The following is a 17462-nucleotide window of genomic DNA, read 5'->3' on the forward strand; positions in this document are numbered from 1 at the left end:
TAAAGATTAACAGAAAGCTACAAAATATGTTATTATTCCAAGGGCAAACTGCTTTGATGGCTGGTTTTGATGCCAATTCTTTTTATTATTGATAGTTTTGTACTCACCAAGGGAAGATCTATAAAAACAAGAAAATAAAATATAACAGAGATATAATGGTGCTGCAATGATACAGATTTTAAAATTTACTACCCATATGTAGCAATATAACATTACATTAAATCCTATGGAAATAGTCAGTGGCATTGTGATTATAATAAGTAGATTTCTCTGCATTTTTACAGACTTAAGTGATGAGATGTGACTGTGTGTACATGTACTAACCTGCAGAGGTACTCAGAAGCAGTGTGGAAGTAACAAGATTGTGGACACAGCACACACTGGGCAGGCTCTACACAAAGACATCACAATCAAATGTATGAACAGCATATGAAACAATGTAATACAAATGCTGTATCATGAATGAACTACCAGCATAGGAAAACAATCTAATATAATTATTGGTATCAGGTGCATTAACTTTTTATTTGTAAATGTACGTCGTTCGTCTTTCCCGATCATTCTTTGTGGTTGACTGGTACTCACCTTGACTGGTTCCTACAGTAGGTTCACGCAGGATATTGTACTTGGAAAGTCTGACACTGATTTTGGAGCGTCGGAGGTTTACCAGAGCAGAGCTCACATTGGCTATGTCCTCGGGGGTAACATCTCTGTCCATCACCAGGTAGAACTCCACAGTCGTATTGCCAGACCTAATCACAATGAATGGCATAAAGAATGAATTATCTTTATAATAAAGCAGTGCAGAGGAATTGAGATTCATTAGCTACTTAATTGAGAGCACTCGAAATCTGTCAGATTGTGAACTTACTGTGCAGCATCTTTCCTGAAATAAAAAGAAAACATCATATTAAGTCTCCTCATTGTTATATCTATTAAACATAAAGACAAATTCTCTCAATCATTTAGTAACAATGTTTCACTTAGTTCACATGATGCAGCCAGCTGGAAGAATTTCTCACCTGAATTTTGTAACTACAGGTACAACATTTTCGAAACCAGGTATCTCTCTGAAGGATTTTCTCAACTGTGAAACATAAAGTATAATGATGTAAAATGTAATTATTATAATTTTTAAACAGGCCAGTGCATGTATAAATAAAATCACAAGGAAATTATAAATTGATTATTATGATAGTATAAAATTATGATTAGCAATAAAAAAAAAAGCCCAATACAGTTTCAAAGTCAAATAAAATTTATATTTTGGGGTAGTTAGAGTATCTGATCAGACAGGAATGTTTCATTGCTGGTACACTAACAATTAAGACTGGTACACTAACAAGACTGGTACACTAACAAGACTGGTACACTAACAAGACTGGTACACTAACAAGTCTTTGTGTCTGACACTGAGTTTACTTACAGTCAGGTACACTAACAAGACTGGTACACTAACAAGACTGGTAAACTAACAAGACTGGTACACTAACAAGACTGGTACACTAACAAGACTGGTACACTAACAAGACTGGTACACTAACAAGTCTTTGTGTCTGACACTGAGCTTACTTACAGTCAGGTACACTAACAAGACTGGTACACTAACAAGACTGGTAAACTAACAAGACTGGTACACTAACAAGACTGGTACACTAACAAGACTGGTACACTAACAAGACTGGTACACTTACAAGACTGGTACACTAACAAGACTGGTACACTAACAAGACTGGTACACTAACAAAACTTGTACACTAACAAGACTGGTACACTAACAAGACTTGTACACTAACAAGACTGGTACACTTACAAGACTTGTACACTAACAAGACTGGTACACTAACAAGACTTTGTGTCTGACACTGAGTTTACTTACAGTCAGGTACACTAACAAGACTGGTACACTAACAAGACTGGAACACTAACAAGACTGGTACACTAACAAGACTGGTACACTAACAAGACTGGTACACTAACAAGACTGGTACACTAACAAGACTGGTACACTAACAAGACTGGTACACTTACAAGACTTGTACACTAACAAGACTGGTACACTAACAAGACTGGTACACTAACAAGACTGGTACACTAACAAGACTTGTACACTAACAAGACTGGTACACTAACAAGACTGGTACACTAACAAGACTGGTACACTAACAAGACTGGTACACTAACAAGACTGGTACACTTACAAGACTTGTACACTAACAAGACTGGTACACTAACAAGACTTTGTGTCTGACACTGAGTTTACTTACAGTCAGGTACACTAACAAGACTGGTACACTAACAAGACTGGTACACTAACAAGACTGGTACACTTACAAGACTGGTACACTAACAAGACTGGTACACTAACAAGACTTTGTGTCTGACACTGAGTTTACTTACAGTCAGGTACACTAACAAGACTGGTACACTAACAAGACTGGTAAACTAACAAGACTGGTACACTAACAAGACTGGTACACTAACAAGACTGGTACACTAACAAGACTGGTACACTAACAAGACTGGTACACTAACAAGTCTTTGTGTCTGACACTGAGTTTACTTACAGAGTCCTCAAAGTCTTTCTTGGTGTTCTTGTAGATGGCAGTTGGGGGGTGGAAAAGGTCCTCCAGGAAGGGGTAATCGGTGGTCATGTTGACAGGGATCTTGTTGTCTATGGCTACAAACATCAAACAAGATGTGTAATAGCTTGTGTAATGACCAGGGTATCAGTCATAATATATAATTAAGTAATAGATGGGGAGGCGTGAACAGACCAATACGAGAAGTCAGGTAACCTACCAACACAAGTTTCGTTGTCTTGTGGGTTTAAGCGAGAGTTCGAGCTGCAGTAACATTCAGGGTTTCCATCCTTGATTCTACAGGCATAAGAACAGTTCTTTGCAGCATTACAGGGATCCAAATCTGAAAAAATGTACAAGTCTAATATTTAAACAAATCTATCAAATGATAAGTATTCAAAATCAGTACTGTATTATCATAACATGGAATGCTTTGCTGCTGCATTACAGCAAACAATTTAATTCAGTCATTACTTCTATTACGTCAAGTATATAATTGTTTCTATGAAATTCTGTCATGATCCGATTTATCTTTGCAAGCAGAATGCTATTAGTGGTTATATGACACCTGTGCTTACCTTGGACACAGGTGCGCTGGTCATCGGCCAGGTGGAAGCCCGTGTGACACTGACAGAAGAAGCTGCCCAGGGTGTCCACACAGATCTGTTGGCAGTCGTCACTCTTCAGAGTACACTCGTCCAGATCTGAAGTGGTATTCATGATCGTTAAAATATTTAAAACACAAGTGGAATTCATTGTTAGAATATTTAAAACACAGTAAAAATAACTAATTTAATCTTAATTAAGCCACCTGAAAACTGAAACATGACCACTATCTTTTAAATTAATTTAACAAAACAGCAAAGTTGAATATTTCTAATGCCATCATGGTAATAATAAGCATTGGTCATTATTTTCCACACTATCATCTGATACAAAGCTGGACATAGGGCTCACTATGGCATGTCTTGTTGTCAGCGTCCAGTATGAATCCATCGCTACAGGAGCAGAGGAATCCACCGTCCATGTTGTAACAGCGCTGGGAACAGTCATGCTGGTTTGTCTCACACTCATTGATGTCTACAATTTAATCAAGGACGGTTAATGAAATTTCACAAATCCAGTAAACAAATTTCATCAAATTCAATAAACATGCTCACAAGAAAAGTCTTGGCTGCGATATTTATTGTTATTTTTGCATACAGAGATTCTGTATCCTTTCATTTTATAACTGGGTTTAATGCAAAACATGACAGATGGGAAAAAGATACCGCATCTCAATAGAATGTCCTTATATGTCCAAGTTCTTTTTACACAATTTTGACTGTAATGTTTTGGTATATTACATGCAACATAAAGCATGTATCACATTTTCTTTTCACATACAATACCAGATGAGAGATGGTCATAAATCTAGAGACTACAGCTAACAAAATGAAGTTGTATTAGCCTGTTGTTGTTAATCATGTTAATGCTAAGACCACTGTTTGACAGTAATAAGGTACCTGTGCACTGTGTACTCTGACTGTTGGAGAGTTTGGTATATCCCGGATCACACTGACAGATGTAGGATGGCTCACGGTTCACGCAGTGAGAGTTCTCTCCGCACTTATTGGTGGAGCTGTTGTGACATTCGTCTATGTCTGTCGAGCACTGGGCGCCGGTCCAGCCGGCCTCGCACACACACCCTCCCAGAGAGTCACAGTAAAGTGCCCCCACTCCACAGCCACACTGGTTCTCACAGCCAATGCCCCAACTGTCTGTCTTGTTACAACCTTAAATGAAGTTTTTAGTACTATGCTAAGGTTGCTCAATAAAATTGATCAAAGAGGGTCATGATCGTGTGTCATAAATTCATTGGTCTCTGCTACATTAATACTATAATTATAAATTCTTGCAATATATCATCAAAAACCTACTGAGCTCAACACAATACAATAAATTATATAGCATCTCAAATACCGATATTTCATGGATGTCAACATTCAGGTCACGGGGACCTAGAGAAATACCGGTACTCTGCTTACCTTGACACGTTTTCTTATCTGCCAGCAGAGCGGTTCCTGGGGGACAGGAGCAGTGGAATCCCCCCGCCGTGTTGTTACAGAGGTCAGAACAGCCATGTGCAATGTCAGCACACTCATCTATGTCTGTAAAAATTGTCATAAAAGAAATAAAATTTATGAATTTATTTACCAGTACTCATATAAACCTTACACTTTTATCATATTTATATTCATATACCTTATACACAAGTTTATTGTATACAAATTTTGGACCCTTTATGTTACATTTTCAATTAATTGCAAAAAATCCTAACTTTTGATACATGCTCATGGTCTGGATATGTCTGCTACATATGTTGGAATGTTTGCTTGGGAAACTTTTAGTAAGTTTTTCAATATGTCAAATGTTTTGTCAAATTTATCAAAATGTAAACAATCTTAAAGGCAAACTCAGAAATATACTGTTAATTATACATTTTATTCCTCTTTTTCCACAATGTAATATCCACTCAAATGCTTTGTTCGTATACACAGAAACCATTAATTTAACATAGTAAAAATATCTATTTTAACAGTAAATAGTTGATGCCAATAATCACAGATATTAAGTGTACCTGTGCACTGGTTGGAGGTCTGATTGAGCCGATATCCCTGGAGACAGAAGCAGAAGGGGGAGCCTGAGCTGTTGGTTGTACATCCTCCCAGCTGGGCTTCATCACAGGACAGGCTTGATCCCTCACAGGGGTTGGAGGCTAATCAAGAACAAACAATGGAACAGATTAAACACTGGAGTGACATATTAGTTTAGTAGAAATTACGCTGGATCCCTCACAGGGGTTGGAGGCTAATCAAGTACAAACAATGGAACAAATTAAACACTAGACAAACAATGGAACAAATTAAAAGCTAGACAAACAATGGAACAAATAAAAAGCTAGACAAACAATGGAACAGGTTAAACACTAAACAAACAATGGAACAGGTTAAACACTAAACAAACAATGGAACAGATTAAACACTAGACAAACAATGGAACAGATTAAATACTAGAGTGAGCTATAAGTTAAGTAGAAATTGAGAATTAACAAAATATGTTTGTTGAAGATTAATTACTGTAAGAGGTGGTTGGATGCAGATAATGCAGAGATTCCAAAATATCTGATTCTGAATAAGAGTTAAGAGCTATTGTAAAGGGCTGGTGTGCAGAACCTTACATTTGACACAGGTCCTCCTGTTATCCTGCAGTAAGTAGCCTATGTTACATTTACAGTTGTAGCTACCCTCGGTGTTGACACAGTGATGATTACAATCATCTGTCTGAAGCTCGCACTCATTCACATCTGATGAAAAAAAAATAGACTGGACTGTTAAAAAAATACAACTATTAAGAAAACCCAATATCATACACCATGACTGATGTAAACAGAGCTTATGGCTTGTTGAAACATATATAAATATAACCACAGTTGACTGTAAATAAACATCCTAACAAATTGGACGTTTTCATTCAGCTAAAAATAAAAATATCTAGTTTAACCTCTCACTTACCAGTATGTACATGTAACTACCATGTATTAAATATCCTGTTATACCTCTCACTGATGTACATGTAACTACCATGTAATAAAAATCTTGTTATATCTCTTACTTATGTACACGTAACTACCATGTAATAAAATCTTGTTATACCTCTCACTGATGTTCAGGTAACTACCATGTAATAAAAATCTTGTTATACCTCTCACTGATGTTCAGGTAACTACCATGTAATAAAAATCTTGTTATACCTCTCACTGATGTTCAGGTAACTACCATGTAATAAAAATCTTGTTATACCTCTCACTGATGTTCAGGTAACTTCCATATGTGATAAAATATCCTGTTATACCTTTCACAGATGTTAAGGTAACTACCATGTAATAAAAATCTTGTTATACCTCTCACTAATGTTCAGGTAACTACCATGTATTAAATATCCTGTTATACCTTTCACAGATGTACAGGTAACTACCATGTACTAATCATCCTGTTATACCTCTTACTTATGTACAGGTAACTACCAAGTAATAAAAATCCTGTTATACCTCTCACTGATGTACACGTAACTACCATGTAATAAAAATCCTGTTATACCTCTCACTGATGTACCGGTAACTACCATGTAATAAAAATCTTGTTATACCTCTCACTGATGTTCAGGTAACTACCAATGTGATAAATATCCTGTTATACCTTTCACAGATGTACACGTAACTACCATGTAATAAAAATCTTGTTATTCCTCTCACTTATGTACACGTAACTAGCATGTATCAAAAAACTTGTTATACCTCTCAATGATGTACAGGTAACTACCATGTATTAAAAAACTTGTTATACCTCTCACTGATGTACAGGTAACTACCATGTAATAAATATCCTGTTATACCTCTCACTGATGTACAGGTAACTACCATGTAATAAAAATCTTGTTATACCTCTCAATGATGTTCAGGTAACTTCCAATGTGATAAATATCCTGTTATGCCTTTCTCAGATGTACACGTAACTACCATGTAATAAAAATCTTGTTATATCTCTTACTTATGTACACGTAACTACCATGTATTAAAAATCTTGTTATACCTCTCACTGATGTTCAGGTTACTACCATGTAGTAAATATCCTGTTATACCTCTCACAGATGTACAAATAACTACCATGTAATAAAAATCTTGCTATACCTCTACATTGTCCAGACGCCTCCCTTTGATACCCAGGCAGGCAGTCACATCGATAACTTCCCAGGGTATCGGCACAAACCTCCAGCACTGTACAGTTGTAGAGAGATTCCTTGCACTCGTTAATATCTGAACAAACAGACAAATGTCATCCACTGGGTAAATATGATGTTAAAATTCAAGTGTTGGTCCTATGAACTTTCGTCTTAACACTCTGTTATAACTTTGATTTATATCTGTGGTCTATCACTTTGTTCAAACTAAACTTTACGTAATTGAAAAGAAGAGATAAAAAGGGTTACATTCTATATTACTGAAAACATACTGACATTTACTTCTGAAGGAAGAAATTGTATGACCTACTTTCACAGTTTCCAGTGGTCTGATTCCTCAGGTAGCCCGCCTTACACTGACACACATAGGACCCGGGGGTGTCCACACAGTTCTCCAGACCCCCGCACGGTCCCCCACCCACACACTCGTTAATGTTGACCTCACAGTGGGTCCCTGACCAACCGTCCTTACACTGGCAGCCAAACTTAGAATCACAGGAGATGGAATTCTGGGTACAGTCACATGACTGGTTACAGTTCACGCCCCAATGAACAGTGTCACATTCTGCAAGATCAGAGGATAAAGATAATCATCTTCTTAAATTATTGAAAGATAAAGGCGCATGATTCACAATAAGTACACAATAAAATCTTCTGATGATAATTAAACTCCAAACTATAGTAGGTCTTTTTACAGAAATTAAGTTGTAGAATGATCAAAAAACAAATTCTTTGACAAAAAGTAAAGTTAATCCATAAAATCCCTATGATCAATTTCCATTACCTGTGCAAGATTTCTGGTCATCCATCAGTTGGAAGCCTGTCACACAGCTACATGTATATCCGCCTTCAGTGTTTGTACACAACTGAGGACATTTCTTGCCAGTCACCTCCAGACATTCATCAATATCTGCAGTGAATTGCAATCAGACAATGAAAATATAGATTATGATTTAATAATGCAAATATCTAGAGAAAATCTTATTGCACAACCAGTGACCATCCACCATTCCCTGTTAAGTGTTCAGAAATTAAGATATTCTGTATTTTTGGTGGTTTTTCTTTAAGTTAGATACTTAATATATTCTTCTAAACAGAAATAATAACGGCAGCATATGAAATGAGTCTATGCCTTGAAATATTTTTAGAATTGGTAGGACGACAAAATAGTGCCTTTAAGTGCCTTTAAGCAGTATAGTTCCTATACTTGCGCAGTATATAATTTTATTGTGACATTTTGTATCAGTGGGCTTGACACATGTCAGAAAAGAGGATTTGCAATTTTAAAAGCAAGGGTTAGGGTAAAATAATTAGCACACAAAGGAAATAATTGAAATTGTTTGATGTACACCCTTTACAAAACTGGGAAATTCCCTTCTTTTACTTTCATTTTCAGAGTTTTTCAATACAGATGCATTTTGCTGGAAAATGAATCCAACATCACATTACATAATTTTTAACATGATAGAGACAATCTGATGAGCTTTCATTTCAAGGGATCCCTCAAACATTAGGGCAGGAGCTATGAACCCTAATTTTAACTTGACATTACCATCTATGGAAAATCAGTAAGACTGGACTATACACATATACTATATAGTATACATACCACGGCAAGTTTTCCCGTCCTCTGCTAGTGTGAAGCCATCTTTACAGTAGCAGCGGGGGGAGTTTGACTCCACAACACAGATGTGAGAGCAGCCAAAGTTGGTGCAGCCAACTGGGACAGTGTCTATACGAGAGAAAAGGAACGACTGTAGAATGTAGACTCTAATACTAACTTTTCTACATTGCAATAAACATGTAATCATCTTTAAATAGTGGAGATTTGCATTAATTATCTGTAATGCTGACAAATTAATTTTCAATAAAAATAGTTAAACAAATTTTCAATTAGTTTCCAAACACATAGATATGTGCTAATAGTTTCTACACGCACCTTGCTGACAGGTTTTGTTGTCCTGGCTCAGGATATAGCCCTCTCTACAGGAACACACATATCCTCCCTCTGTGTTGTTACACAGCTGTTCACATTCACTCGTTTGTTCTAAGCATTCGTTCACATCTGAGCAACCAAAACACAAAATTTTAAGGTTACTGATCAGAATTGGAATTATTTTATTTCAGTAAATTAAATTTTTTTGTTTTAGAATATATTTTCAGCCATTTGCTAGAACTTACAAGTCTTCTGTAATTAAAATCTAAGCTGTACCCTACTGATGAGATGATATCAAAAGTTTATTGCTCTCAGGTAGATTTTTGATTCTTTAGTTTCTGTTTGATGTTTTACTCTGTTCTTACCGAGACATTCCAGGTCCTGGTTGGGGTCGGAGCGGTACCCTGACTGACAGCTACAGCTGAAGGAGCCCTCCACATTAGTGCACTGCTGACGGACTCCACACTGGCTACCACTGACACACTCATCCACATCTGTCAAAGTGCAAGTCTATATTTACACCTATTCTACACAAAAATCATTAATCACATTCAACACATGATTTACCACCAGTACTCTCATCCACATCTGTCAAAGAACAAATATTCGAGGTCTACACCATAATCATTAACCAAAGTCAACATTATCTGATCTTTTAAGTGAAAATTTGTCTTTAAAGATTCATAAAACCTTAACTAAAAGAGACATAAATGCAGCTCCTAATAATTTACAGTACCTCCCCACACATTTATTGGTGGAACCTCTCCACACATTTATTGGTGGAACCTCCCCACACAGATATTGGTGGAAGCTACCCACGCACTAATTGATGATACCTACCTACACATTTTTGGCAGTACCTACCCATGCATTTATTGGCGATACCTACGTAAACCCACACACTTATTGGTGGAACCTTTTCACACATTTATCAGTGGAACCTACCCACACACTTCTTTTCGTTGCCCTGTATGTATCCGGGGATACACTTGTCACACTTGTAGGCTACACTTGTGTTATTATGTTCCTCAGGACTGTTATCTGAGCAAACAGAGGGGGACACACAGGGGTCGTCATGGCAACCATCTATGTCCACTGAACAACTTTCACCTTGAATAAAAAACCACAATATATTTGGTTACAAATCAGTCTTTGCTGGGTAATTATATATGATATCGGAAAATAAGTTCTTACAAAGATGAAATTAATTTGGTTTAGGAATCGGTGGCCCCTGAGCCACGTCCTGGTAAAGGTGTAGGTTATTATTCAATATAAAGCTGGGGACTACATGCAGGTGTCAAAGCTAAAGTCCGGGCATTTCAGCAGTTTACAGATCATTGTTTTTTGAGGAAACTGAAATCAGTCTCCTGTAGAAAACATAATTTTTGTGAGACATTATGGACATTATAAGGAGTTTTAGAATCACTGCTGAGAAATGAGATAAATTAAATTAATTCTGATTTAAAACAACAGAATACTGTAAACCAACTTTTATTTAAGTGCTAGAAATTTTTGCGAGATGCGCGAGAGCCTTGTTGTTGCGAATATTTGTTGCAGGGAACCAGTCCATGTCGTTTGACTGTTACAACAAAATGGGTCTGGATAAGGCTAAGTCACAAATATTTGTCGTCATGAACCTGAGTTGATCTCTAGAAAATTGCAAAATAAAGTTGCCACAAATAAAAGTTGGTTTAAAGTAACATTAATATTTTTTATTTCAGGGTTTTATTTTTGGTTTTTTTTGGGGGGGGGGGGGGGGTAATTTTAGTTTTAAAGCATTAGCATACCTTCCCAACCGATGTGACAGATACAGGGTACAGACAGCTGGTTGGGCTGAGAGGTCGGTGTGGGGTGGTCAAAATCACAGTCACCGTGACCAGAACAGCCAGAGCATTTAACGATCACTACAGTCAGGGTGTGGGAGGCTGAACCCTTCATATCCACAGCCCAGAAACTACGGAAAAATAGAATGTATAAAAAAATTAAAGTCAAGTTAATTAAACAGAGTCCCATGTGTACTGCCTCGATATTACAAGAAAAACACAATATTAATACACTGTATATATACTGGTAAGCTGTATATGATAAATCAGCCACATTAATACAGTGCTTTTCATGTTTGCTATCCAAAAACTATAGGAAACATTTAAATGTTAAATAAGAAATTAACATCCCATGAATGCAGAAAATGCGCACTTTGTTATTAATACTTCAGTTTGATGAAGTGTACCTGATTTGCTGGTGCTCCGCTGTAGGGGTATAGATGTAAGATATGTTAGCTGTTCCGGACCCTGTGGAGTTTCCGTCTGGACTAATCACTGTCACAAGGTCTCCATCCGGATCAAAAGCATCCGCTGACAAGTTCAGACTCTGTCCCAAGGTTGCATTGACCTTCAGCTGACCTTTGATCTCAGGGGGGTTGTTTTCTATAACCAATCCAATGCAAAATATTCACAAGCTTGCGCATAAATGAATGTCATTATTCAATGCATAGATCCAGAAAATTTTTCCAAGGGGGGTCTGACTGTCATTTGAGTTTGCCTGGGGGGGGGGGGGGGGGGGGGGTTCCAAGGTATATCATTGGAAATCTTAACATGAGTAATTCAAAGAAATTTGAATTTAGCAGGGGGTTGGGGGGTCTGTACCTCCCTGATGAACGCATGATATTACCCCAACCTTTCTCCCAACATTTATAAACATTCTAACAGAATTTGATAATTAAAAACTTTCAATTATACTAACTAATTTGCGGCAATGTAGGAAATCAAGAAAAGAACTTGTATGACTATATGACTTGTACCTTTTCTGACAAATATAATTATTTCTTATTGTGCAATACCCCAAGTAGACCCTTTACAACCCTGGTATATACAACTCTGTACCTGCTTCTAGCTGCCTTTGGACCTCTATGTCCATCACACGTTTGCTGTTGTCTGCGATGGCCTGGTTTCCGGTGATGAGGAAGTCGAACAGACAGCCTCTCTCCCCCTTACACGTCTTATTGGCCTCAGCTAGCCGCGTAGAGTTAAAGTCCTCCAGGAACATTGGTGTAAAGCTGGTGTTCTGGTACATATTGCAGTCCTCTCCAGCTCGGTAGTAGAATATGGATTCATTACAGTCTATGCGCCCTGCAAAAACAAATATTTACATTTTTTTATTAATCAAAACACCAACTTCTTTCATGTACGTCATTTTTATCTCAGTTTTTTTGTTCTTTAGATTTGAAGTTTAAATTGACATAAAAAATAACCAGCAAAATGTAGAATTTTTGTGAAGATGAACATATGAACATTGTAATATAAATGGTTCAAACGGCAGAGCGCAAGCGTAAAGCATTTCTGATAAATAAAATGAGTTCATGTACTAACAAGATTCTCCAAAGATAGAATATATGTCTCTTTCAGTGGGGGTTTCTGGTAGAACTGAGCCATTTTTCAGGGTCAGGTCATCGGTGGAGTTGCCGTTAACGTTTCCCAAAAGTCCCCCGATAGAAGTGACATTTGACAGAGATGTCGGAAGCAGCACGGTCAAATCCAACATCTCTACATTGAAAGATATTGTCAGGGCAATCTCTGAAATGAAAAATGTTAAATAATTATATATATATATCAATTAAATCACATAATATACAGTGTACGAAATAAACATTCTTGTATGCATGAATTAAACATTCAAGCAAACATATAAATTATAGAAATTTAAAATTAAAAAAAAAAAAATCACTACATTTGGTGGAGGCATTTCTTTTATTACTTAATTAATCATTTCATATGTAATATTTCTTCTAATTTAATTTAAGTTATAGACTAGAAGAAATTTTTTCATTTGTTAATATTGCATAAAACAATGTTTTTTTTAAAATGACTTATTGCAATTCACCAATGATAACGAAGTGACTGCAGTGGTAACTATGCACGCAGATTAAGGTTGGTTTTATACTATAATCTAAATGACTGGGCATGCATGTTTATCCACAAATTAATAATGAACCAAGAAATAACTCTGACAGTAAAATTCAACCAAATCAGACCTGAAGCAAAGAGGATTTGTACTGAATGGTTGCTGAGCTGGGATTTACGAGACAGACGAAGCTGGTTGTGGATTGTACATATGTAGTTCATGTCCTGGTAGAACTCGTTGGTGACATCCAAGCCATTACAGAACACGATCATCCCTGAAAATGTACAAAACAAACTGTGTCTGCATATACATCTTACAGGATGGTCTACAGATTTCTAGGTATACTATTATTTGTCAAAAAATTGGTGTGTGTTGCCAGTCCTTTCTTTTCAACACTAGTTTAACATAAATACTTTACAAAGAGAGAGAGAATGATGTTATAATGATATAGACATTACTTTCTGATAATTCCATCAGTATGAAATCTCACCATTTTTCTGCAGATTGACTTCCACTTGAGCTGTGACATTATCTTCCTTGGCCACGAAGGCACTGAAAATAGAGGCTGGTACTTGGCTCCCAGAAATATTCTGTGCTAATGATGTTCGTGACTGAAGCTCGAAAACTGTTCCTTCGCTTGAGATGTTTCTTATCTCCAGCATGGTGTACTCTCCAATCCCATTGTAAGTATACGAATATCCATCAATCGTGTCAATGTGTGGATCGCCATAGCTAATGCCTAGGTTGAAAATATCAGATTTAATTCAGGAATCATTTCAACAGCTATTACAGTATTCATAGGGATATCAGTTGAAATATTTTTCTCTTTATACAATGAAGATCAGTTGAGTTAGTTAATGTTAATTATTTCTCAGAGTCATAAAGTTGCATAAGGCCAGTGCTTAATTATCCCTGGTTTCCATGGTGCTAAACAGATGAGAGTCTGACTGACTACCCATGGATGGGATACCAGTCCATTGCAGGTTAACTCCCAGCATAAGCCGGTACCCAATTCCAGCTGGGTAGACTGAGACATTGTAGAAATAGTGCCTTGTCTAAGTGCACAATACACAGCATCAAGTGACCACAGCAGAGTTTGAACCAGCAACCTTTAGACCTAATGCCTATGACCACTGAGCCATGTGCTCCACACAAGCAGTTATTGAGCAATTGGTTGAAGTATTGATAAGCATGGTCTGTAAGTCATGAGTTCAAAACCAACTGAGGTTTTTACAGTTTTTAGCCTTTAATAAGAAATATTGAAATGCATTAAATATCGTAGGTAAAAATATGAGCAATTTCAACACTTCAAAACTGTTTCAATGATAAATGTACTCTAATCCACATTACTAGACCAATTAAAGTACCTTTATCTCATAACACCACTGTTGGTAGTGTGGGTAGATGTGTCAGTATTCAGTACATACCACTTTCTGGATATGTCAGTATTCAGTACATACCACTTTCTGGATATGTCAGGATTCAGTACATACCACTTTCTGGATATGTCAGTATTCAGTACATACCACTTTCTGGATGTGTCAGTATTCAGTACATACCACTTTCTGGATATGTCAGTATTCAGTACATACCACTTTCTGGATGTGTCAGGATTCAGTACATACCACTTTCTGGATGTGTCAGTATTCAGTACATACCACTTTCTGGATATGTCAGTATTCAGTACGTACCACTTTCTGGTGGTTTGTATGACAAGCAGTTGTCAGAGGGTCTCTGGTTGAAGAACAAGTCACAGAGTCCGGCCTTCACACAGCACCAAGTGTAGGGGGTCACATCATGACTCAGGGAGAGGGAGGGGTACAACAGAGGGTTGTACAGGTACACATAGCCCGCACCTGACACACCCGTCAAAAGGGGCCCCTCGGGGGAACTTGTGCTGTAGCAGCATTTCTAGAAATAAAATGTCATATACATTAAATTAGCTATAGATAGATTGGTATTAATATTTGTGCCTTAAATAAATCTACTAAAACTACTGTGATTGGAATCGTTCAGTTTTCTAAAGGTATAATATTGTTTAACAACTACAATGGCTGCATGTATGTAGGAAAGCCATGGCATGCTAGTTGATGGTAAAGAGAACCTTACCCGGGTGAACAAGTAATCCCCAGGGGAATGGACTTTGAAGTAACAGCCTGGTTCCTCTGTACTGGCCATGAACCGAGGATCAGCCTGCATCTGACGGACATTACATGGACAAGAAGCTAGAAGGCCGTGAGCCAGTGATGTCATTTCCTGCTCGCCTCGAGCTGATGTTATCCTCCAGTTGTGGCACCTCTCCACGTAATTAATGTCAGAATTGGAACAAGTGTCCAACTTATAAATCCACAGTCCTTTGGTATTCTTAGCTAATAAAAAAGGTTGATATGTTAAAGTTTCAGATGAGTTTTTAAATTGTCAATTGTAGATATTCATTTCAAAACTGAGGCAGTCTGTTATACAGCAAACATGCAACAATGCTGCTAAATTATCACCGTTTTTGCAGTACTAAACGTGACAAATATATTATTTATAAGTTAACTTGGAGGCAGCAGAATTATACCATTGTCGCCTTTGTTGATGACTTCACTGTAGATGGAAGGAGTGAGGGAGCCTGGAAGATTGAAAATACTGCGGGACGATTCTCCACATCGATACCCCATCACAGCTTTCTTCGGGGGCAAGAAATGCATGGCTTTATACAAGAACCCAGTGTAAGTCGTCAGCCCGTCACTGGCCAGCAGAAGTTGAAATGTGGCATTCTGATTATGAATGTAGATGGACATTATAGTAACAATTGATTTTGTTATAGTAATATCAGATTGCGATGTTACCAGTTTACAATTTATAAAAACGCAAACTCCTGACACACAGTAAAATATGTTGTATTTACTTCATCAGATCATAGGCGTCGGAACCGGGGGAGGTTTAGCTTTCTTGTTTTTTTTTTTTTTTTTAAGTCTAGCCCCCCACTTTCAATTTACTTCCGACGCCACTTTTATTGTATTTATAAATTGTTAAAGAAGAGTTATATAACATACCTGAGTCTCGTGAAGTCGAGCTGGCGACTGAACCACATTCTCCCACGTGACCACAAGCACTGTGTTCGGTTCAAATGAATCCGCTACACTGCTTTTTCTGAAGTTTCCCCTCACTAACGATTTGACCTCGGACATAATTAAGGAAACATCCGTAGAGTCAAATTTATTATACAGATGGTACCAGATTTTGGAGTCATTTTTCAGGTCTATGTCTGACCAGAATGGTGCCACTATTTTTTGTGAATTGCCCGATTTTAGCAAGGCGGGCTTTGCACTTTCAAAATTTGAATCCAGTGTTATATATCCATTGGTGTGTATCTGAAATTTACAGAAATAATAAACATTAAGGCTTATATTCCAAGAATACTTATATTGCGTTTAAGTCCCACACAATGTACTATAGACACACGCAATCGCGTTACAAACATGGCAAGTAATCAAGTAATATGGCGGATCCCAATTCATCGGCATGCTTAGGGGGATATGGTATACATGGTATATATACAGATATAGAGTTCATGGTATGTGCACGATTCCTTTCTCGATGATTTCTACCACTGACTCTGTCGTGTACTTTACAAGTAAGAGGTAATTCTGACGTGTATGTGTACACAGTGACTTTGTTTATTAATTTGTTATAGCCACAATATGGCTATGCATAGGCATATGTGGTAATCATATGCATAAACATAGTAAATATGCATAGAGGGATGCGGATAAAACGCACGAATAAACGACACGATAAAACGACAAAATTGTCCCTCCCTCTCCCCCCCCCCCCCCCCCCCCCCTTTTTTGAATTACTGGAATTACAATGCCATTTAAAGATATTGGTAGGTCAAATCACAGCTAGGGACATCTTATCTGCTCTGCTTTCTATGACATACTTATCTGCACTGCTTTCTATGACATACATATATATACATGTATAAATAATACAATATGTATAAATAATATATATGTCATAGAGAACAGAACGGAAAAGATGCCAACGTGGTCAAATGAGAGATTAGTATATATGATATTATAGAACTAAAGTAACTATTACTGCTGTTAAAATCCTATCCAAAAAGCTTTGAAAGGAGGCGCTGGAGGAAGGAGATTTTGGAGCTTAGTGGAATATTTTGCACACACTATATATTATATGTATATCTTACAATTCGAAGTTGCATTTTATATATCAATCTCATTTTTTTAAAATTTAATTTTAGAATGACCTAGCTT

The 17462-nt window shown here is 37.1% G+C and overlaps 1 protein-coding gene across 1 annotated transcript in view; it reads right to left on the bottom strand.

Annotated features, from left to right (window-relative positions):
* Window positions 1-6: 6 nt before the first annotated feature.
* The window catches only part of LOC105318362 (pneumococcal serine-rich repeat protein), a 61307-nt gene continuing 43851 nt past the window's right edge, over window positions 7-17462 (bottom strand). Inside the window, exons 6-35 of the mRNA XM_066085293.1 lie at window positions 16239-16556; window positions 15761-15959; window positions 15307-15566; window positions 14889-15108; window positions 13688-13936; window positions 13328-13471; window positions 12666-12869; window positions 12180-12425; window positions 11528-11723; window positions 11085-11251; window positions 10243-10407; window positions 9663-9791; window positions 9301-9426; window positions 8971-9093; window positions 8146-8271; window positions 7672-7926; window positions 7312-7437; window positions 5803-5928; window positions 5203-5340; window positions 4610-4732; window positions 4088-4357; window positions 3540-3662; window positions 3161-3286; window positions 2803-2925; window positions 2568-2680; window positions 1023-1087; window positions 872-886; window positions 586-752; window positions 325-391; window positions 7-118 (exon numbers count right to left, since the gene is read on the bottom strand). Of these exons, the coding sequence (XP_065941365.1) occupies window positions 7-118; window positions 325-391; window positions 586-752; window positions 872-886; window positions 1023-1087; window positions 2568-2680; window positions 2803-2925; window positions 3161-3286; window positions 3540-3662; window positions 4088-4357; window positions 4610-4732; window positions 5203-5340; window positions 5803-5928; window positions 7312-7437; window positions 7672-7926; window positions 8146-8271; window positions 8971-9093; window positions 9301-9426; window positions 9663-9791; window positions 10243-10407; window positions 11085-11251; window positions 11528-11723; window positions 12180-12425; window positions 12666-12869; window positions 13328-13471; window positions 13688-13936; window positions 14889-15108; window positions 15307-15566; window positions 15761-15959; window positions 16239-16556 (4821 nt within the window). The remainder of the gene's footprint in view (window positions 119-324; window positions 392-585; window positions 753-871; window positions 887-1022; window positions 1088-2567; window positions 2681-2802; window positions 2926-3160; window positions 3287-3539; window positions 3663-4087; window positions 4358-4609; window positions 4733-5202; window positions 5341-5802; window positions 5929-7311; window positions 7438-7671; window positions 7927-8145; window positions 8272-8970; window positions 9094-9300; window positions 9427-9662; window positions 9792-10242; window positions 10408-11084; window positions 11252-11527; window positions 11724-12179; window positions 12426-12665; window positions 12870-13327; window positions 13472-13687; window positions 13937-14888; window positions 15109-15306; window positions 15567-15760; window positions 15960-16238; window positions 16557-17462) is intronic.

This window comes from Magallana gigas, chromosome 5, assembly GCF_963853765.1.
Source record: "Magallana gigas chromosome 5, xbMagGiga1.1, whole genome shotgun sequence".
In the NCBI taxonomy this organism is placed as follows: Eukaryota; Metazoa; Mollusca; class Bivalvia; order Ostreida; family Ostreidae; genus Magallana; species Magallana gigas.